A 24,399-nucleotide genomic window follows, 5' to 3' on the forward strand; every position below is an offset into this window, starting at 1 on the left:
GTTAATGGGACCACACTGATTGAGTGGCCTGTGCTGCTACCTCAGGCCATGGGGATGTCTTGGCCAGGGCTGTCAACAAAGGCCATGTCCAGGTCCGTGGCCCTGTTACAGCTGGAGTCTGTGTGGATGTCCAGGGCCCATGTTGCCACTGAGAACCACTCAGATATCTGTGGTCTGGACTGTTGTTTAATGCCATTCAGATGTATGGGAGCCCTACAGTCACCAGGGGCCAAATTAATATGAGTGTTCTCTGCTGCCTCCTGTGGTCATGCTGATGTTCTAGTACAGGCTACTGCTGAGGGACATGTCTGGGTCCAAGGACTTACTGTAGCCTGAATCTGTGTTGATGTCCATGGCCTGAGTTACCACCAAAGTCATACAGTACTCCATGGTCTGTGCTGCCACCTGAAGCCATGGTTACATCCAGGAAAAGCTGCTACCAAGCGCCATGTTTGGGTCTGTGGCCCTACAATGCCTATGTTGATACCTGAGGCGTGGGTTGCCATCAGGGATCATTTGGATGACTGTTGTCTGGTCTCTCATGAGGATGTCTGGCCCTGGGGTTAACTGAGGCCCATGGGTCCATGATCCTACTTTAACCAGAGTCTGTGTAGATGTCCATGTCATGTGATACCACCAAAAGCTGAGTGGACATACACCAGTCCATGCTTGGATATCACTCTATATAAATAAAACACTGATGGCCAGTGACCAGGCAGGAAGTATAGGCATGACAAAGAGAGAGGAGAATTGGGGAAACAGGAAGGAGGGAGAGTCATTGCAGCCACCGCCAGGACAAGCAGCATGTAAAGATGCCGGTAAGCCACCAACCATGTGGCAAGGTATAGATTTATAGAACTGGGTTAATTTAAGATATAAAAACAGTTAGCAAGAAGCCTGCCACAGCCATACAGTTTATGAGTAATATAAGAGTCTGAGTGATTATTTTATAAGTGGATTGTGGGACTGCGGGGCTTGGTGGAACCTGGAGAGAAGCTCTCCAGCAACAAATGGCGCCCAATGGCTCAAGTTTCCACCTTAAACATGATAATATTTAATAACCAATTATAAACAGAGCCAAAAACAGATTCCTGCTTCTTGTCTCATACAGGCAGCTAGACGCCTCAAAACACAGGTTTGAACACTGGCGGGTTCCTGGCGTGTGCGTTTCACCAGCAGTATGGCGGGAATGAGGCATCTGCCAGTGGCACATTATGCTGTTTGGTAGATTTAGTCTTTACTAGTATTTTTTTTTAAATGAGTTTTCTAGGCTACACGCTGCTTTGATAAAAGCGTAGACCTACTATTTCTGAGACTTGTTGACTCCCAGAGCTGGAGAAAACGTACCACCACCATGTTGAAAAGCTGAAGTGGGTGGAGCCAGCAGCCACAGCGCTGTTTCAGACTTAGAAGGCTACAGTCAATAATACTGATTCAGATAAAATAGTTTATAATACGCGTAAAAATGTACGTAGGCTTAAAAGACAAAAAAATATATATACCATTATATAAAAAATAGTATCTAAAAATAAATTGTTTAAAAAAAACAGTAAAGGTAATAAGCCACATAAAAATGGCTATCACACAGAAAATCTGGATTATGTTGTCTTTGAAATTCGTAACTAAAGAAAAACATTTGATTGTAAAAAGCTGTTCAGTTATGCCAAAATGTAAATTTTCGAGTTACCTTGACTTCAAAATTTGGATATAAGGATATGTTACTTTGGAAAAGAGGTTCTGCTTTTGTTTTCACAAAAAGCCAGAGGCTATGGATTTGTTCCATATTAAGATACATCAGGTTTAACCAGCCAAGACCTCCTGAAAGATCTCCGATGACACCATGGCCCAGATGATCCAACATCCAGAACGGTTTCAAGGCAACTGGCTCCCACAATACAGCCTCAAGGACCACCCCATAGGCCTAAAATTTTCTTTGCATCCCCATAAGATACAGCGCCCCCCTCCAGCAGGAAGTAGTAAGAGATGCTACGCCCAAATTCCCAAATATACCAAGCTGGCTTTAGAGGTGGAATTGCCTCACTCCCCCTCTAAACCCAGACAAATTGCTTTAAAACAAAAAGATGGTTAAGAGATTCTTGTGTCCCAAATCAGAAGAGCCCTCTGGTGTGGGACAGAGAAAAACCAATATTTTTATTTAAAACAGGTTGATTATAAATGTGATCTCTTTCTAAAAAAGAAAAGGGGATATGATATAGATATATAGGAGGATATAGAGATGATAAGATAAAAGGGTAGATTAATCAACCTACGTTTAAAGAACAACTTGTTTAAAATGTTTTACATTGGTATAGATTTTAGTTTATGTTTAAAATGTTTTACATTGGTATAAATTTTAGTTTATTGATACAAACTAGAAGTTAATTTTGTTAAACTGTATATATATATATATATATATATATATATATATATATTCTTGAGGTATTATGTTTATGTAACTCATTTAAAATTGTAATGGATAATTAAAAATAGATTAATAATTAGTCATCTATGATAATCATATTTGTAGCCATGTTAGTTAAGTCTTCTAGGTACACATAGATATATTTCAGATAGATAGGTAATCTTCAAACACTTCATAGACCTATAGAATATGGCATTTAAATAACTTAGAATTCTGTTGACGTGAGAAACAATTGCTCCAGGCTGCACCAATTTGATCCGGAGGGAATGTTGGGTTTCTAAGACATTTCCATTTGGAAGTTTGTCTTCTTGGCACAAAATGGCCTACTGGGCAAAGAACTGCCCCTGCCTTGACGGCTAACAGTACGAATGCAATGCTGTCCTTTCTGGACAAGCGGGACACAAGGAAAGCGACCACTATACTCTGCCAAGACAGGGTAAGATGGTCTTTCAATTCCTGCTTCTGAAAATGGTTTGTCAGATACTCTAGGCCTGTAGCCAATTTGAATGACCAACAATGCTGAGAAACATTAGGTGACTGTCCAGGCTGCCAGCTGTCTTGGTCTACTTTTGCAAGATTCCCGAAAGTTGTTTGCATCCATCTACCATTTCTCAGGGCTTTGATGTGGTTAAAAACTAGATAGTTATAATTTCCTCAGTTATGATAAAAGATAAGTTAGATATAAAACCTTAAACTCACAAATATAAGATAGATAGGACATCTTCTTTAATATTGTAACTGTAATTCTTGCTTGATAATTGTTTTGTTATATGTAATTTTACCATGTTAAAGTTAAAATCTTCCTTTTAAAAAAAAAAGAAGAAAAGTGGAAGTGCTGTGGATATCACTCTATATAAATAAAACACTGATGGCCAGTGACCAGGCAGGAAGTATAGGTGTGACAAAGAGAGAGGAGAATTGGGGAAACAGGAAGAAGGAGGGAGAGACACTGCAGCCACCGCCAGGACAAGCAGCATGTAAAGATGCCCGTAAGCCACCAGCCATGTGGCAAGGTATAGATTTATAGAAATGAGTTAATTTAAGATATAAAAACAGTTAGCAAGAAGCCTGCCACGGCCATATAGTTTATAAGTAATATAAGAGTCTGAGTGATTATTTTATAAGTGGATTGTGGGCCTGCGGGGCTTGGTGGAACCTGGAGAGAAGCTCTCCAGCAACAAGTCCATGGTCTCTGCTGCCACCTGAACCCATGTTGATGTCCTGGTACCATGCTTATCTGACTCCACCCTTCACTGGATACAAGAGATCGCATTCGACACCTCTCCAGCTGCAATACTAGGAGAGCTGGCCTCACCCCTTGCCTGGGCAGTAGGGAAGAGCTGGCCCTAATGGCATGAGCTTGGGAGAGCTATCCCCAACCCCTGTAGGCCCTGTGGTGACTTAGCCTTGGAAGAGATGCCACTGATGGATGGTGGGAGAACAGGTCTTTAGAGTGGGAAAACTGGCCCCACCCCTTCCCAGATGCAGCACTCAGGAGATCAGGCCCCACTCCTCACTGGGCAGCACTGTAGAACTGGACTTGGTGGTATAGGTACCATTGAGCGAGCTCTGAGTGTAAACTTGGGAGAGCTGGTCTCGCCTCTCACCTGGTCATTGTGGGAAATTTGGCCTGAAAGGCATAAGGGCTAGGGAGCTCTGCTGTTTGCTAGCTGCAGCATGCCAGAGAGCAAGCCCCTGAAGCATGAATATATTTTGTCTTATCAATAAAAATCAGGTCAAATATCAGGGTAATAACCTGAAAGATCAGAGAAGCAAAGGAGCAGCCACCGGAGACTTCTTACCTTCTCAGATCCTCTACAAAGGGGCACGAGATCCTGTCTCCATTCACCCTATGTTCCTGTCTCCACCTCCCAATTGTGCAGAGATTGAAGGACTGAGCCTCCCAAGTGCTTTGATAAAAGGCTTGAATAACCACTCCAGGCTTTATGGTTAACTAGTGGCAAGCTCCAACCTCTAATCTCCAGGCAAGCTTTATTTGTCTTAACACAAACAAAATACCATACAACAAACCCCACACATTACCAGCGTAGCAAAGTAGAGCTGGCCATGGGGCCATGGGCCCCTGAAAACCAGCCTGAGGGTATGAGATCAGGAGAGATTTCCCTGCCTCTTGTTGGCTATGGCATTCAGGTGATCTGGTCCTGCCCCTCACTGGGCAATGCTGGAGAGCTGGCTCTGATTATGTAGGTGAGAGAAAGATAGCCCTGATAGCATGGGAGAGCTGGTCTCACCACTTTATTGCTACCACAGGCAGTAGAGCTGGCCAGACTCCTCACCTGGGCAAAGTGGGAGAACTGGCCCTGGTGCTTGTGTGCAGGAGTGCAGATGGACTGACCAACTCAGCTACCACGCAGGCCCTGATCAGGGCATTAAGCTGGCCACAACAATATTTACCCCATCTAAGAACTGCTGGAGCATGTGAAGGGACCATCCCAGGATCTCCATGACACAGGGCAACAACAGGATATCTGAGAGGAATCCTCATAAGAATACAATATTGATAATGTAGTAGAAGCCAGAGGCCTCAAACCAGTCCAATGACTCATTACAATGAACATTTGCAAGTAAAACAACTTGGGCAAAGGGTATATTATGTGACACCCTGAGACACACTGCAGCTTCCAGAGAGGTTTTTGTTTGTCTGTCTGTTTGTCTGTCTGTTTCTTTGTTTTCTTTGGAGAGTTGTAAGAGTGGAAGGCAGATATGGAGATATGTGGCAATGAGTGGAATTGGGGTGCAAGATGTGAAATTCACAAAGAATCAATAAAAAAATTTAAAAGTATGAGTTGTGGAAAAAGTAACAATATATAAATGAAATTCCGACAGAGTATTTTTATAATCAGAGACAATGGCCAAGTTTCTGGATAGTATAGGGTGGCCATCTTCCCTTAGCTCTGATGCAGCACCTCAGACTGTCAGTCATGGCTGGCCCTGTCACTGGTGTCTAGTCCTGGCCATTGTCTGCAGTTCCTAAGGCCTGTGTGAAGTGGTGCACAACAGCAGAAGGATTTCTGGAGGAAGCTACTTATTTCCAATGGGCAGTAAGGTGTGTGGGGAAGGAGCATGAGGAGGGACAGGGGGTAATAAAGAAGAAGAGAAGAGGAAAATGACAAGAATATAAAAGTGGAAAGAAGCCAAGAACCAAAGACTCCTTTCAAAGGTGTGCCCCAGTAAGCTTCTGCCTCCAAATATACCCCTGTGGTGGTTTGAAAGAAAATGGCCCCCAAAGGAGTGGCTCTGTTAGGAGGTGTGGCTTTGTTGGAGAGAGGAAATATTGTTGGAAGAAGTGTGTCACTGTGGAGGCACACTTTGAGGTCTCCAATATGCTGTAGCTACTCCCAATGTCACAGACCACTTCCTGATATCTGAAACATATAGGGCTCTCAGCTCCTTTTCCAGCACCAAGTCCCACCATGAAGATAATGTACTAAGTCTCTGAATTGTAAGTGAGCCACCCAGTTAAATGTTTTCCTTTGTAAGAATTGTCATGGTCATGGTGTCTATTCATAGCAATAGTAACCCTAATGATGACAGAAGATGATACCAGGGACTGGGGTATTGCTCTGATAGGCTGTGGGGCTTTACCCACCACCCTCACAGTTCCCCAGAGTTTTCTTGAGTGTGTGCAACAGGAAATATTAGATAGAAAGATTTATAGCGGAGAATCTTGCGGAGGATAAACAGATAGAAAATAAAGGATAGCCTTGAGAGGGCCTGGAACCTGTTCCAACGGGCCCTGACTGTCTCTGCCCCAAGGTTTTTATAGAGATGCCAAGGGGTGGAGCAAAAGACCTCCTCCCCCAGCACAGCCAAGTGCAGACCATCTCAGACACCTGCACTCAGGCCCATGGTCCTGATCATCCTCTATTCGTACCTGCTGGGTAAAGCCATGAGGAACCCGAGAATGGGCTCCCACAATAGGCCTGACCATTCTTTTGTTTGGAGGAAACTAGCCATTGGGTTAGGAAAGCAGTGAAATGCTTTAAGCACTGCTCAATGGCCCATACTAGTAGAAGTATGGAAGACAGTAGTACTGAGAATTATTTAAAGTGTCAGGGGTCTGGCCCAAGATGTTTCAGAGGAGAGGAATTTTAGTACTTTCCCTAGAAATCATTCTTGTAATAGTTTGATGAAGAACTTGGCTGCTTTTTGCCTTTGTCTGAAGAGTCTGCCTGAGGCTAATGTGAAAATTTTTGCATTAATTCCATTGGCAGGAGAAATCTAAAAACAGCCTAGCATAGACTTTGTTGTGGGATTATTAGTGGTAACTCTAACAAAGATATATAATGAAAAGTAGCAAGCTGAGCAAATAAAAATATAAAATTTACATACTAAGGAAAGAGGCTCCAGGACTGGAATAGAGATAATCTTGTTTTCAAGGACATAAATGGATTAAGAAATGGAATAAAGGACGTGGTGACCTCAGGCCAAGATCCCATCCAGCAGATTTCCAACTTCTGAAAAAGAATTAAAGAAGAGCTTAGACCCAGGTGAGGTGGTGCATGTCTTTAATACCAGCACTAGGATAGCAGAGGCCAGTAGGTCTCTGAGTTTGAGGCCAGTCTGGTCTAGAAATCCAGTTTCAGGACTGCCATCCTTAGGCAGTGAAAGACAGAAAGCTACTAAAGATGTAATTGAATGAGAGGGGCATGATCCCACCATAGTAAGAAGCAGAACTTGGCAGCTTTCACCACATGGTTTAGGCTTTAGAGTTAAGGATGAAATAAACAGGTTATAGAATTTGCCCCTCAGATTAAGGAAAACTGGTGAGGCCAGGCATGTGTGCAGTGGATATTGCTCTATATAAATAAAACACTGATGGCCAGTGACCAGGCAGGAAGTAGGTTGCCAGGCAGGAAGTAGGTGGGACAAGGAGAGAGGAGAATTCTGGGAAGCGGAAGGCTGAGGGGGGAGACACTGCAGCCACCGCCAGGACATGCAGCATGTAAAGACTCTGGTAAGCCACCAGCCATGTGGCAAGGTATAGATTTATAAAAATGGGTTAATTTAAGATAAAAGAACAGTTAGCAAGAAGCCTGCCACGGCCATACAGTTTATAAGTGATATAAGCGTCTGAGTGATTATTTTATACGTGGATTGTGGGACTGCGGGGCTTGGGGAACCTGGAGAGAAGTCCTCCAGCAACAATGTGTCCAGGATGTCTCTGAATGGAGGACTAGAGAGGCCATTGCATGAAGCTGTGGAGTTGAAGCCTGGCTTGCCTTGGAGAACTCAGGATGTTAGAGATGCAGAGTTGTAGGATACTTGCTAAGGAGAGCTGCTAATGGGAAGTGGGGCCAGCCCAAGAGAAAGAAGCATTTTGCAGTCCACAAGGATGAAAGGAGTTGGAGAACTGAAGAACATTTTGAAATCAGACATGGAGATACAGAACATAGAGGTTGCCCAACTGGTTTTCTGTCTTGCTTTCTTCCAGTATTTTTTCACTATACTGTCTTCCTTCCATTTTGGAATGGTAATGTATATACTTTTTCCATTTTAAGTTAAAAGTATATCATCATTTTTTTAATTTTGATTTTACATGGTATTACAGTTAAGAGATTACATGAATCTCAGAAGAGACTTTGAACTTTAGACTTCTGAATAAGTTTGAGACAGTTATAGACTATGGGAACTGTGGTAGTTTAAATGGAATTGGCCACCATATCTTGTAGGCTGTGGTACTATTAGGAGATATGACTTTGTTGGAGTGGGGATGGCCCTAGGGAGGAAGTGTGACACTATGTGGTGGGATTTGAGGTTTCCTATGTTCCGGATGCTGCCAGTGTCTCAGTCAACTTCTGGTTCCCTGCAAGATGTAGGACTCTCGGCTACTTCTCCAAGACCTCAACTGCCTACTTGCTCCCATACTCTGCCATGATGCTAATGGTCTGATCCTCTGAAACTGAAATTGAGACACCACAATTAAATGTTTTCTTTGTAGGAGTTGCCATGGTTCTGGTGTCCCCTCACAGCAATAGAAACCATAACTAAAATAATCCAAAACTTACAAAGTTATCAGTACCTTTACAAAAGTACTAACAACAAGGACCAATTCTTCTACAGATGAAATCAAGAGATCCTTATCCAAACTGTAACAAACCAACAGATTAGGTTTAAAAACATGGATCTTCAACAGTTTATAAAAGGACAAATTGGTGTATTAAGAATAATAAACAACATTTTTGAAACACCTTGAATAAAATTCAAATTTATCTAAAAATTGATAAATTTGATGCTATGTTAGTCTGTTTTCTTTTGTCTTGAAAAGATAATGTAAAAGAGTTCGGCTATAAGGTTGGATAAAGCACAGGGACAAATAACCAAATGAATGGAAGCACATAAACTATGAACCAAAGGCTGAGGGGCCCCCAACTGGATCAGGCCCTCTGAATGGGTGAGACAGTCATTTGGCTTGATCTGTTTGGGAGGCAGCTGGGCGGTGGTGCCTAGTCCTGGGCTTGTTGCGTGAGTTGGCTGTTTGAATCCTGGGACTTATGCAGGGACGCTTGGCTTGGTCTGGGAGGGGGGGACTGGACCTGCCTGGACTGAGTCTATCAGGTCGATCCCGATCCTTGAGGGAGACCTTGATCTGGAGGAGGTGGGAATGGGGGGTGGGCTGGGGGGAAGGGGAGGGGGGTGGGGGGAGCATGGGAATCTGTGGCTATTATGTGGAACTGAATGGTGTTGTAAAATAAAAAAATAAATAAATAAATAAAAAGAGTTAGGGTATAAAAGGGCAACAATTCTCCCACTAGACACCTGAAAGTAACCAATAAAAAGCTCAGAGCCAGAAATGGGTTCTTTTGGAATTTTGAGACAGTAAGATTCCATAGACTCCAAATATTACAGGCTGATGTGATTGCTCTTGCCAGGAAGATCCTATTTCTGATTATACCACTTGCTTGAGCCATAGAACATGGAAAAATGAAGCAAGTTGATTGGCCTGGAAATTTCATCCCTACTAGCTAGCATTCAAGGGACTGGAAGGTGCTTTAAAGCTATCAGAAGAGAAAAGTAATCAAAAACTTGACCCAACTCTAAACCCAGCAAGTTAAAAGAAGGGCCTAGACAGACATGCCAGCTGGTACAGTCATGGCAGAAACATCAGGGAAGTACTAAATACTTTGTGATTTGCTTGAAGGTTCATAGAGATGCAGAATCTGGTACCTGGAAGACAATAACTCAGTCAGTCTGTGGTACTCAGATGTGTGATCTGGTGTAGTTGATGCACAAAAGGCTCCCAAAGGCCAAAAGGAGGATAATTGAGTCTGGCAAGATCCACCACCCACTCAGATCCTGTGTTCCAACTTGGGAATGGGCCTGTTCCTCTGCCTCCTGGGGGTAGATGGGTTGGGGATCTAGCTGTGGAAAAGCAAGGATCAAGGCAGAAATGAGATCCACAGGCATCTTTGCTGCTTGTTGGATATCCTGATCTGCCCTCCGATTTCTTTGACTTCAGGTGTGTTGGCTGTTTAATGTCTGGTCCAGTAGATGACTGCTGCCTCCTTGGGAAGCCAGGCCACTTCAAGGAGAGATAGAATTTCCTCTGTTTTTAACACTTTTTCCTTCAACAATTAATGAGCCTCTCTCCTTCTAAATCATGATGTGGACATGAAGTGTAGCAAAGACATAGATGTTGTCTGTGTGTTTACTCACTTGTCCTTTCCCCAGTGTAGAGCTTGAGTGAGAACAATCAGTGCAGCCTTTTGGGCTGAGTGCCCTGTGACAAGGCTGGTGCCCACTTGGTGATCCATTAGGTAGTTACTGCTGCCCCTGCTCTCCTGAATCTATTGATGACCAGACTGATTCCATGGGTAAAATGATCAGCCTCTACCTCACACAAGGAAGTGTCCCAGAGATCTAGGCAACTGACCTGAGAAATTTCCAGCAAGTCCTCACACCATGGAAAGGGACATCAGAGTTGTCAACAGGCATCAATATCATAGGATTGAGATTCTGTACAGCAGTAAAATTAGTATGAGACTGCTCAAGTAAGAGACTCTAATATTGAGTGATATGCACACTCCAGCCATTTTCCCTTCATAAGAGAGTTTCCACAGTATAGGGACCCATTAGAGTGCGATTCTAGTCTAAGGCAAACATTTCTGCTTCCCTTACTAGTACAGTGGCTGAAGTTATGACATGCAAACAGGATGATCACCTGGAGGCCACTGCATCCAGACACTTAGATATGTTATGGGTCTCTGTCATGGTCCCAGTGTCTGAGTTAAAACACTCTATGCAATGACAAAGTTCTATGGATGAAAAGGTACAGTGATTTTGTGACATCTGGTGGGGCCAAAGTTGAAGCTGAGGATAGAGACTACTTTAGTTCTGGAAAGCTTGTTTCTAGGTTTCAGTCCATTTCAAAGGCAGGTCTCATGTAGAGGCAGAATGGAGAGTATGAGCTATTTCAACAAGCCCATGAGTATAAAGTCTGTAATATCTGGAAGCCCCCTGCCCTGAATTACTATCAAAGTCCATACACATGTCCTCTGTCTTTCTGCTACCTGAGGCTATGATGATGTTGTCTGTGCTTCCCCTAGGGGGCATGCTGATGTGAGTTGTCTGTGCAGCCCCTGAGGCCATCTTGACTTCTGTGGTCATTCTGCCATGAGGGCCATGTCTTGGTCATGATCCTGTTGCATCCAGGAGCTGTCTTGATCTCTGTGGCTGGTATTGCCACTGAGGGACATGTAGATGTCTATGGTATATGCTGCCACCTAAACTCACATTGATATCTGTGTCCTGTGTTACCTTCGTGGGCCATACACATGTCTGTGAAATTCCTTCCATCTGAAGCCATGGTGATGCCCTGGGCTGTGCTGCTTTTGGGGCCATTTGGGTCTGGTTGGCTGCACTGCCACCTGAGGCCATGTTGATGTCCTTGTCCTGCATGGCTAACAGAGGCTGTGATGGTGTCCATGGCATGTGTAGCAGCATATGGCTGTATTGATGTCTGTGGTCTGTACTACCACCAGAGACCATGCTGAGTTCCATGACACCTACTGCTGCTGGAGACCATGTAGATGTCCATGGTCTGTGCTGTCTCCAGAAACTATGTAATTCCATGATCTCCTGCTGACTCTAAATGGCAAGAAAGCTATTTGGGGGGGGGCTTTGGATTTTGTTGTTCTTCTTATTGTTTTGGTCCTATCACATTTTTTTCTTTGTTTTGATGTTCCAATGATTTTTGAAAAGATATTTATTTTATGTGTATATTTAATCTGCATTATGACTGTGTATGACTTGTGTGACAGACTCCCATGAAGGACAGAAAACAGCATCAGGCTCCCATGGAACACTTGTTAAACAGTTGTAAGCCACCATGTCGGTGCAGGGAATCAAATCAGGGCCTTGGAAGACCAACCAGTGATTAACAACTTTAGCATCTCTCCAGCCCCCATTCAGGAATTTTTCACTTTTGATTTTTGTATGCTTGTTTTGTTTTGTTTTTCAGAGAGAAAAATCATGAAGTAGTGTGAGTTGGAAGGGGAACAGGCTCTTGGAGGTTTTTAAGGGGATGAGGAAAAAGCATAATCAAAATACATTATGTGAAAATATTTAAAAGAAAGCAGGCTCATAGAAGATATCAGTATGATTAACTTCAGAGTAAAAAGGGATAAAGAATGTCCAAGAAGTGACATCAAGAGAAAAGAATTTTAGGTCAATGTTTATACTATGTTTTAAAGCTCATGTATGTGTGAATGCAAAAATGCAACATGCTTCTGAAAGCAGACACAAACACACTGGACCCAAATATGAATGGCCAGAGCTCAGGACTATACAGTGTGCTTACGCCAAATCCCATGTCCCTATCTGGTAACAATTCCCAGCAGTTTATACTCAAAGATGGAAATTATGAATCAGGACATTTTATATCACATAGGCGGGTCACAGAAAAGGGGGGGGGGGAATCTCATCTATGTGCCTCAGGTGCTATCAGATGGCATTATAGCCTTTCAGTTGTTAGAAAATGAGGATCAGTTTGTAGATTCCAAATACTTTGCCTAGTGGTCACAAAGTCATTTGCTCACAAATAGTGAGGTCAGTAAATGGTGGTTAGGAAGGTGAGAGATGGCCCAGAGTGATTCAGCTCTGTACCTGCAACACTCCACCCTCTCAACAACACTGAAGTTCTAATGAGTTGTTTAGCCATTGTAATAAAACAGCTTTGTTCTAGGAAATTTCATTCACATGTATATATATTTATGCCTGTATGTAGGTAAGTTTATATATTAAAAACATAGAGATTAATTTAAAATAGCAGAATATACATCATTATGTGCCAATCTGTTACTCACTGAACTGTAAGATCTCCAAAACTTATCTTTCACTTACTGTGTTTCTGATATTAGAACACAAGTGATCCTCACATTTACTATCTGAATCATCAAACATCCATGGGAGCTTTGCACTGGAGCACTTAAGGCCCTGTCTTTGACCAGCCTCTCACAACTATGGATATGTAAACATGGGAATGAATTGATCTAAATTTTGTCAGATACCAAAGGTAGAGAATTGCACCATAATTCTTTTGCATTAACTTTCAGATTCTTTTCATTAACTCTGTTAAACAAATTCAACATAAAGCAAATTACTCCCAAGGAACAGAAATGAAAAATGCTTTACTGTAGTTTCTGGAAAATTGTATAATGTACCCATGACTGCATGCCATAGAGCAAATGAATGTGGTCATGTTTTAATTGTACTGAAATGTGTTTTTACTTGTATGTTAATAAATAAAGTTTTCCTGGAGATCAGAGGTCACATAGCAAGGTCACATAGTGAGCCATAGACAGAAATCTGGGGGTGGTGGCACATGCCCTAAATCTGATCACATGGGAGGCATAGTCTCTGTGTGGTCAAGGACACAGCCAAGGGTAATGACATGAGCCTTTAACCCCAGTACCAACCATAGAGACCTAGAAGTCTGTATAGACATGCAGTGACCAGGAAATCAAGTGGCTGGGCTTAGAGCCAATGGGAAGGAAGAACAGGAAGGCAATAAAAACACAGGTTAGATGGGAAGAAGCTCTCTCTGGGGAAACGACTGTGGTGAGGTGGTAAGATAAGGCTTGTCATGGCTCATTGCTAGTTCTCTGATGACTATATATTATTATTTATATGACTATTACCTCTGTATCTGGCTCTATGTTTCTTATTGTATAGGATGATTTAGAAATTGGTCTACATTTAGCACCCAACATGGCAGGAATTCATTTAAAAAAAAAAAAGTTGGTGGCCTTAAAGGCCAGGAGTTACAGGCACCAGGCCTGGTCAGGGCTAAAACTGGTCTGGCTACATGCAGCTGGAGCTACTTACAGTCAGATTGCCAACTCAGGTGGCCGGAGCTTAAAGGGGCCAGAGGTACAAGTGGCTCAGGCCTGAAACTGCTCAAACCAGAGCATGTGGCTAGACTTCAGCTTTTAGATTTTTTCTCTTCTCCTGTTAGGTAGTTGGCACTTTCTCTCTCTCTCTCTCTCTCTCTCTCTCTCTCTCTCTCTCTCTCTCTCTCTCTCTTTCTCTCTCTCTGGCCCAGATTGTAACTATGCTAGGTAGCTGTTTTGAAATTCCCTCAGACTTCTACTATTCTATGCAGACTTGGAAAGTCAATTAAGATATCAGATATCTTAAAGGGAAAAACCACTTAAAAGTTAATTTTTCCCACAATAAAAAAAATGGGATATATCTTTACAATGGAAAGATATTGATCTTTGTTTGATAAAACATTAGGCAGTCTGAAAATGGAACAATTACACAGGAGGATTAATGTTGATGGGATGTATATAACATCAATTATACTTATTTGTTTAATTATCCTTATTTTAGTATTTAAAAAGTTGGTCGAAGATGGCGGAGACAAACAGACGCAGGTAGGCCTGTGGCAGTGGCCCACAGAGGCGGACGGGCCCAGCAGCGGCGGCCAATGGGGACATTCAGGCCAGGCGGCAGCCAGCAGAGACATTCAGGCCCAGGGGCGGCCCACGGAGGTTGACGGCCCAGCGGTGGAGATAGGCGGGCGGAGGTGGACGGGCCCGGCGGCGGCGGCGGCAGCGGCCGACAGAGACATTCAGGCCCGGTGGCAGCCCACAGAAGTAGACGGGCGTGCGGTGGAGACAGGCGGACGCAGGTGGGTCCGCGGCGGCGACCCGCAGAGGTGGCCGGCCCGGTGGCAGCGGCTGACAGGGACATACAGGCCCAGCGGCAACCGGCAGAGACATACAGGCCCGGTGGCGGCCCGCAGGGGCTGACAGACCCAGCAGCAGCTGACAGGGACATACAGGCCCAGCAGCGGAGACAGGCAGACGCAGGTGGGCCTGTGGTGGCGGGCCGCAGGGGTGGACAGGCCGGGGGATGGAGACAGGCGGACGCAGCTTGGAATGGCACTCCTAGCCCCAACACCTGGGGAAGAGGCTATCTCTGTGGGTCGGAACCAGGGCGAGTCTGGGCACTCCGTCTGGGGACAACCCAGGGCCCAACTGCTGATTCTGTGAAACCCAACAACTTGGAGGTGTTGGTGAGACTACCCTGCTCAGCTGAAACCCATCTGAGAGAGGATTCAGATGCCTACAGTTTGAAGTCTGAAGAAACAAGATCAGCTGAGGAGTTGACAAATGAACAAAACGTGACCTGGGAACACAGAAGAAGGTGCTACCCAGTCACTAAACCAGATCACTAGAATCATAAGTATATAATTCACCAACTGAAATCAGCTGTCCCTGAAGAAACAGCCCAATAGCACCAATTTAACCAAGAACCCCTACTAAACCAAGACTAAAAATTAGAACAAGAGAGGCACTCCCAGACACAGACACCACCTGCACCGCACAGAGGAAAAGATGAGTAGATGCCAGTGCAAAAATACAGGCAACAACATAAAGACCTATATGGCAACATCAGAACCTAGTGATTCTACACCTCTAAGACCTAATCATACCATGACAGAAGAAACAGAAGAAATCAACCCTAAAAATGACTTTAAGAAGATGATATAGGCCCTTAAAGAAGAAATAAAACATTCCCTCAAAGAGGAAATAAAAACTTTCCTTAAAGAGGAAATGAAAAACTACCTTAAAGAGGAAATAAAAACTTTCCTTAAAGAGGAAATGAAAAACTCACTTAAAGAGGAAATAAGAACTTCCCTTAAAGAGGAAATGAAAAACTCCATTAAAGAAGAAATAAAAAACTCCCTTAAAGAAATGGAAGAAAAAACGAACAAAAAATTGGAAGAAATCAAAGAAAGCCAAGAAAAAGCAATTAAACAGATGAAAGAAACATTCCAAGATCTCAAAAATGAATTTGAGACAATAAAGAAAACATATGCTGAGGGAATGCTGGAAATAGAAATCCTGACTAAACGAACAGGAACTACAGAAACAAGCATAACCAACCGATTGCAAGAGATGGAACAGAGAATCTCTGACACTGAAGACACAATAGAGAAAATAGATTTGTCAGTCAAAGAAAACACTAAAGACAAAAAAGTCATAACACAAAACATCCAGGAAATTTGGGACACCATGAAAAGACCAAACCTAAAAATAATAGGGATAGAAGAAGGAGAAGAATACCAACTCAAAGGCACAGAAAATATATTCAACAAAATCATAGAAGAAAACTTTCCTAACCTAAAGAAAGAAATACCTATGAAGATACAAGAAGCTTACAGAACACCGAATAGGCTGGATCCAAAAAAAAGTCCCCTCGCCACATAATAATCAAAACACTAAACACACAGAACAAAGAAAAAATATTAAGAGCCGCAAAGGAAAAAGACCAAGTAACATATAAAGGCAAACCCATCAGAATAACATCAGACTACTCAATAGAGACTATGAAAGCTAGAAGATCATGGACACATCTTATGCAGACACTAAGAGACCACGGAGGCTAACCCAGACTATTATACCCAGCAAAACTCTCAATCACCATAGGCGGAGTAAACAAAATATTCCAGGATAAAACCAGATTTAATCAATACCTGTCCACAAACCCAGCCCTACAGAAAGCACTAGAAGGGAAAATCCAACCCAAAGAAGCTAAACACATCCATGAAAAATCAAGCAATAGATAATCCCACACCAACATACACCACAGAAGGACAACACAACACAACCAACAAAAAATAACAGGAATTAACAATCACTGGTCATTAATATCCATCAATATCAATAGTCTCAACTCACCTATAAAAAGACATAGGCTAACAGAATGGATAAGAAAACAGAACCCATCCATCTGCTGCATACAAGAAACATACCTTAACTTCAAAGACAGACACTACCTCCGAGTAAAGGGCTGGGAAAAGGCTTTCCAAGCAAATGGACCTAAGAAACAAGCTGGTGTAGCTATCCTAATATCTAGAGAAAAAGGATGTTTCAAAAGAGAAGTCTTGTGGCAATGCCTCAGTGGTCCAGGTAACTACCAGAACTCGGAAATCTGCGACGGAGACTAAGGCAGCAGAGACGAAACACATAGATGTACATACAGGAAATAATAAAGAAAAAGTCAGTAAAGCCAAGAAGAACAAAAGAAAGGTGGATGCTGAAGCCCATCCATCAGATGAGCCTGTGAATGAGGAACCAATGACAAAAAAGAAAAAAATAAGATGGAAAGCAAATCCAAAAATAGTACCGAGGTGCCAAAGGATGACAGCAAGATGGAGGAGACTAAGGGGGACAATAAAAAGCAAAATACTTCCATTAAAAAAGGTGCAAAGAAGAAACCTCAAAAAGGTAAGTCAAGTGAGAAGGGCAGCAGACCTGCTCAGGAGATGCAGAGGGAGACAGCTCCGGCAGGGCCTCCTTCCATGGAGCTGGCTCAGGAGGAGGTCTCTTCCGGTCCTGCGCTCACTCAGGTGGTGGTGACCCCTATAGGCTCTACTCAGCCCAGGCTTCCTTCTCCCATGGATATTGCTCAGACTGGGCCTGCTCAGATGGAGCTGCCTTCTCCCCTGGAGCCTCCTCAGAGGGAGCTGCCTCCTCCCCTGGAGCCTCCAGGGATGGAGCAGCCTCTTCCCATGGAGCTTACTCAGATGAAACAGCCTCCTCCCATGGAGCCTGATCAGATGAAGCCTCCTCCTCCCATGGAGCCTGCTCAGTGGGAGCCGCCTCCTCCCATGGAGCCTGATCAGATGGAGCCACCTTCTCCCATGGAGTCTCAGCGGGGACATTGTCAGAAGAAGCTGCTTTGTCCTTTGGACCATGCTCAGGTGGAGGTTGCTCAGACAGGGCCTCCTCACATGGGATCTGTTCAGAAAGAGCCTCCTGCTGTCATGGAGCCACCTCTTCAAGTGAAACCAGTCACCAAAAGGTCTTCTCCCCGAAAAGAGAGTACCAAAGAGAAGTCGGGCATGCGGAGTGAGGTGGTGCGGCAGGAGCAAGTCCTTATTGAAGTTGGCTTAGTGCCTGTTAGAGATAACCAGCTTCTGAAGGGAAGCAGGCGCGCACAGGATCTTCCAAAGGGAAACTCAAGAAGAGACGAGACACCTAAGGACCAAGAAATTGGCTCTGATGGGGAAGGAAATAAAATGGCCCCTCTCAAGAAAGTGGGAACAGAGGAAGCTGGCAAGAGTCTAGCTACGCTTGCTGCTCCCAAGGAATCTACCAGTGCCTTATCCTCGGAACAAAACTCAAATGGGTCAGGTGGTGAAACGTTACATGCTAAGTGTCAGACTGGTTCAGCTGGGCTTTGTGAAATGGAAGTGGACACTGAGCAGAACCCAGACAGTGTCCCTGTGAAAGCCTCAGCACCTGAACCGGCGTCACCATTGCCTCCTGTCCCATCACCAACTGTAACAGCCTCGCTTCCTATCACTTTGGCTGAAAACGAGTCACCGGACATTGATGAAGACGAAGGCATCCACAGCCATGATGGAAGTGACTTGAGTGATAATATGTCCGAGGGAAGTGATGATTCTGGGCTGCATGGGGCTCGGCCAGTCCCACAAGAAGCAAGTTCAAAAAGTGGGAAGGAGGGGTTGGCAGTTAAAATAACCGAGGGAGAGTTTGTTTGTATTTTCTGTGATCGGTCTTTCAGAAAGGAAAAGGATTACAGCAAGCACCTCAATCGCCATCTGGTTAATGTATACTTCCTTGAAAAAGCAGCCGAGGGGCAGGAGTAGTGAGCCGGCCAGTGGAGGGCGGCTCATCACAGTTTGTAAGCAATGCCTCACTTTTAGTTTAAGGCAGTAGACACACACAAGCTCGCTTTAATTAGTGTCCAGTGCTGATTTTTAAGTGACATTATTTCCTTAGGACTGTATGTGTTACCTAGTGACTTGCAAAAACCTTAGCAAATCCTAGGGAGTTAATGTAAGAAAACAGATACTTAATCTGTTAGCTTGTGCAGTGCAGTGAAGAAAGGCGGGATGGATGTTGAGAAAGATGCATCACAAACACAGGCAGGAGGCTGGGGGCTAGATGGTTTTGAGGAAGAGGTCTTGGTGGACTCTTTCATAGAGCAAAGGGAAGCAATGCCTTCTGGGAAATGAGCTAAGTTTTAATCTAGTCTTTAAGATTAGAAGTCAAAAACAAAAATATTAAGGAAAGGAAAACCTAATTGATGTTTGAAGTATTCTTATGTGAAATTGAGTGGGACTTTTGAGGCCTTTCTTCCAGAAAACAAGGACTTGGTTGTCAGGCCTATATTAGGCCTAAACCTTGGTGCCATGTAGTTGTACTTAAATCATTTCAATGGAAAGTGTCTTAGTGATTGGAACTTCTAGTGCAGTTTGGAGTTCTTCCATTTGAAAAACGTGATATTTGCATGGGATTGTTTGAATCTTGTTTTCTAGTCCCTCCCCATCACCACCCTCATAGTCTGAAGGTAGATTTTTCTCTTGATAAAGGAACAAAAAAAGTGAACATCTTGTTTGTAAATAGGTATCTAGTAACTAGTGGTAAACTTGAAATGGTAGAATTCTTTAAAGCCTAATTCTAGGTAGCCTTAGGAAAATGTATCTTAATTATTTTTGAACCTGTATTCACCTTGTTTTTTTCAAATATCTTAAGTTATATTTTCTTTTTCAGAGCTGCTTCTTATTTGGGCTACATTTTTTTTTAAATTGAGGTGTAATTCATAAAAGGGTATATTGTTTTGATGAGACTTTTTACAACTGTGGCTGGATGTCTTTCTTTAGTCTTCCAAGAAGGGCCATTTTACTTTTTTAGAGTTACTTTTTAAAGTCATGAGGTCAACAACTTGGACTACTATGCATGTAAGTGCTAATGCAAATTAAAGCCCAAGTTGACCTCTAGCAGCAGTTCATTCTATGTTGACAGTGAGAGAACACTTTGCCTGTTAGGATACTGTTACTCATGGACTGAAATGCTGAAGAAACCCCTCCCCCTATTTTGTTTTTTGAAAAAATCAAGGTATATTCTAGGGTTTCCTGGTTGACCTCAACAGATAAACTGAGATGATAGTCTTAGTTCAGAAATGATCTGAATGTAGATTTACAGTCTACGCATACAGCTGGCTAAGTGAGATCGCTCTCACAGTTCTGCATGTATCCCATCGGCTCCCCATTACTCACTGAACTCTTAAAACTGGTATTGTAATATTATCACAATGTTTTGCGCCAATTTTATAAACTTTACAGTGCAATATGTGTTCCTTTTCTGAGGCAAACCAAAGGTATATTTCTCAAGGTTCTGCTGCTAACAGCAGCATTGATGGAGGATTTTTTATACATTTGTAATAGATAGAAATAAACCAGAAAAAAAAGTGGTGGAGGAAAAGGTGAACACTGCAAGAATACTCAAAAGGGCTGAGAGTTGCAAACGCCAAGAATGGCTTTGCACAGTAAATGAAATAGAACAGCTCTGAACTATAGCTTACTTTTCCTGGTTTGGTCTGACCGAATGATTGAATGCTTCTGTACAAAAATCAGAACCTTAAAAACAAGGATTTGGTGAGATTGTAAAATGGTGTGCCACTTTGGCAAAACAGTTTGGTGGTTGGTCAAAATGCAAAATATTGTTACTCTGTTACTCAACAAATCTACCCTTAGGAATATATCATCAAACCACTGAAAATGTGCACCTATGAAACATGTACATGAAAGTTTACAGCAGTGTGTTGCTAATAGTAAAAAAGTTAAAACAACTTAAATAGCTATCAAATACTGGAGAGAAATAAAATGTGGCTTATTCATACAATAGAATATTATTAAGATATAAAAATGAATGAGAAACTGACAGATTAAATGAATTTGGTGAACCTTCATAATTTCATTTGTAGATCTTCCAATTTCTAATTTATAAATACATTTGGGGTTATAAATTATAAATGTACTGCCTCCTGTCAACATTGTATACTTCTATTTGATGATTTCTGTGTCAAACATTATATGGAAATGTTTCCAAGTATTTTCTGTATTAACTGTGAATGAATAGAACAAAATAAATTGCCTGTGATGGAAAAAAAAATACTGGCAAACAGACTCCAAGAACACATCAGAACAATTATCCACCATGATCAAGTAGGCTCCATCCCAGGGATGCAAGGGTGGTTCAACATATGAAAGTCCGTCAATGTAATACACCATATAAACAAACTCAAAGAAAAAAACCACATGATCATCTCACTAGATGCAGAAAAGGCATTTGACAAAATCCAACACCCCTTCATGATAAAAGTCTTGGAGCGATCAGGAATACAGGGAATATACCTAAACATAATAAAGGCAATTTACAGCAAGCCAACAGCCAACATCAAATTAAATGGAGAGAAACTCAAAGCAATTCCACTAAAATCAGGAACGAGGCAAGCCTGTCCACTCTCCCCATACTTATTCAATATAGTACTAGAAGTTCTAGCCAGAGCAATAAGACAACATAAGGAGATTAAGGGGATACAAATTGGAAAGGAAGAAGTCAAGCTTTCCCTATTTGCAGATGACATGATAGTATACTTGAGTGACCCCAAAGATTCCACCCAGGAACTGATAAAGCTTATAAACACCTTCAGCAACATAGCAGGATACAAGATCAACTCAAAAAAAAAAAAAAAACAGTAGCCCTCCTATATACAATGGACAAAGAAGCTGAGAAGGAAATCAGAGATACATCACCTTTTACAATAGCCACAAATGACATAAAATACCTTGGGGTAACACTAACCAAGCAAGTGAAGGACCTATATGACAAGAACTTTAAGTCCCTGAAAAAAGAAATTGAAGAAGATATCAGAAAATGGAAAGATGTCCCATGCTCATGGATAGGTAGGACCAACATAGTAAAAATGGCAATTTTACCAAAAGCAATCTACAGATTCAATGCAATCCCCATCAATATACCAACACAATTCTTCACAGACCTGGAAAGAATAATACTTAACTTCATAAGGAAAAACAAAAAAAAAACCCAGGATAGCCAAAAAAAATCCTGTACAATAAAACAACCTCTGGATGCATCACAATCCCTGACTTCAAGCTCTACTATAGAGTTATAGTAATAAAAACAGTTGGTATTGGCATAAAAACCGATATGTGGACCAATGGAATCGAATTGAAGACCCTGACATTAACCCACACACCTATGAACATATATTTTTTGATAAAAAAGCCAAAAGTGTACAATGGAAAAAAGAAAGCATCTTCAACAAACAGTGCTGGCATAACTGGATATCAACGTGTAGAAGGCTGCAAATAGATCCATATCTGCGCCGTGCACAAAACTTAAGTCCAAGTGGATCAAGGACCTAAACATAAATCCAGCTAGAACTGAATAAACTCTGAACGTGCTAGAAGAGAAAGTAGGAAGGAGTCTTGAACACATTGGTATAGGATATCACTTCCTAAATATAACACCAGCAGCACAGACACTGAGACAAACAATCAATCAATGGGACCTCTTGAAACTGAGAAGCTTTTGTAGAGCAAAAGATACAGTCAACAAGGCAAAGCGACAGCCTACAGAATGGGAAATGATCTTCAACAACCTCACATCTGACAGAGGACTGATATCCAGAATATATAAGGAACTCAAGAAATAAGACATCAAAACGACCAACAGTCCAATTAAGAAATGGGATATAGAACTAAACAGAGAATTCTCAACAGAGGAAACTCAAATGGTTGAAAGACATTTAAGGAATTGCTCAACATCCCTAATCATCAGGGAAATGCAAATCAAAACAACTCTGAGATACCACCTTACGCCTGTCAGAATGGCTAAGATCAAAAACACTGAGGACAATTTATGCTGGAGAGGATATGGAACTAGGGGAACTCTCCTCCACTGCTGGTGGGAATGCAAGCTTGTACAACAACATTGGAAATCAATATGGTGCTTTCTTAGAAGATTGGGAATCAATCTCCCCCACTCTTGGGCATATACCCAAGAAATGCTCAATCATACCACAAGAGCACTTGCTCAGCTATGTTTATGTCAGCATTGCTTGTAATAGCCAAAACCTGGAAACAACCTAGATGCCCTTCAACTGAAGAATGGATAAATAAATTGTGGCACATATACACAATGGAATACTATTCAGCAGAGAAAAACAATGACATCATGAGGTTTGCAGGCAAATGGATGGATCTAGAAAAAATCATCCTGAGTGAGGTAACCCAGACTCAGAAAGACAAATATGGTATGTACTCACTCATAGGAGGATACTAGATGTGGAACAAGGATGACTGGACTGCTGCTCACATCACCAGTGAGGCTACCTGGAAAACGGGACCCCAAGAAAGACACGGGGATTACCCAATGACAGAAAAATGAATGAGATCTACATGAACAGCCTGGACATGAATGGGAGCAATGAACGGCAACAGTTGAGGAAAAGAGAGCGGGAGATCCCACCTTGATCAAGAACAGAGAGGGAGAACAAGGAATAGGAGACCATGGTAAATGAAGACCACATGAGAAAAGGAAGAAACAAAGTGCTAGAGAGGCCCACAGAAATCCACAAAGATACCCACACAAAAGATTGCTGGCAATGGCCAAGAGACAGCCGGGACTGACCTACTCTGGTGATGGGATGGCCAAACACCCTAATAGTTGTGCCAGAAACCCCATCCAAGGACTGAGGAATCTGGATGCAGACATCCACGGCTAGGCCCCGGGTGGAGCGCTGGGAGTCTAATTAGTGAGAAAGAGGAGGGTTTATATGAGCGAGAATTGTTGAAACCAAGGTTGGATAAAGCACAGGGACAAACAGCCAAATGAATGGAAACACATGAATTATGAACCAAAGGCTGAGGGGCCCCCAACTGGATCAGGTCCTCTGAATAGGTGAGACAGTTGATTGGCTTGATCTGTTTGGGAGGCATCTAGGCAGTGGTACCAGGTCCTGGGCTCGCTGCATGAGATAGTTGTTTGAAACCTGGGACTTATGCAGGAACGCTTGGCTCAATCTGGGAGGAGGGGACTGGACCTGCCTGGAATGAGTCTATCAGGTTGATCTCAGTCCTTGAAGGTGGCCTTGATCTGGAGGTGGTGGGAATGGGGGGTGGGCTGGGTGGAAGGGAAGCGGGGCAGAAAGGGGGAGAACAAGGGAATCTGTGGCTGTTATGTAGAACTGAATAGTATTGTAAAATAAAAGAAAAAAATATAGATCATAAAGGCAGGCCTTTGTAGGGCATAGTCCATCTCTTTGTCTATTCTGTGTTTTCTGAAATGACAGATTTTTTTATCAGTTTCTTCAAGGCTCTTCTCACTCATGTTGAACTTCATCAACCTACTCCTGAATGACCAGTTAAAAATCTACTGTCTCATTTATATGAGTTTAATATAATGGCATCTGACTGCAGGGACCAAAGTCTATATTACTCATTCACTGGCACCAAAGAAACCACTTGAAACCTAGTCAACTTTTAACAAAAATCTCTCATCACAAATAGTTTCAACCTAGAACCTTTGACTTAAGTCCTCATATGTGGTAGGACTCAAAATGTCAGCAGTAGATACAGTAGTGAAAAGACTTGACCAGGGATATGTTTA

General features: G+C 42.6%; 1 protein-coding gene and 1 pseudogene across 1 annotated transcript in view; both read left to right on the forward strand.

The window, feature by feature from the left end:
* LOC102915364 (solute carrier family 22 member 19-like) overlaps positions 1-14,434 on the forward strand; it is a 334,849-nt gene extending 320,415 nt beyond the window's left edge. Inside the window, exon 10 of the mRNA XM_076558790.1 lies at positions 14,276-14,434. Within this exon, the coding sequence (XP_076414905.1) occupies positions 14,276-14,282 (7 nt within the window). The 3' untranslated portion in view covers positions 14,283-14,434. The remainder of the gene's footprint in view (positions 1-14,275) is intronic.
* LOC143271167 (RE1-silencing transcription factor pseudogene) lies at positions 14,373-23,099 on the forward strand (annotated as a pseudogene).
* Positions 23,100-24,399: the final 1,300 nt, after the last annotated feature.

This window comes from Peromyscus maniculatus, chromosome 1 (genome assembly GCF_049852395.1).
Source record: "Peromyscus maniculatus bairdii isolate BWxNUB_F1_BW_parent chromosome 1, HU_Pman_BW_mat_3.1, whole genome shotgun sequence".
Lineage (NCBI taxonomy): Eukaryota > Metazoa > Chordata > Mammalia > Rodentia > Cricetidae > Peromyscus > Peromyscus maniculatus.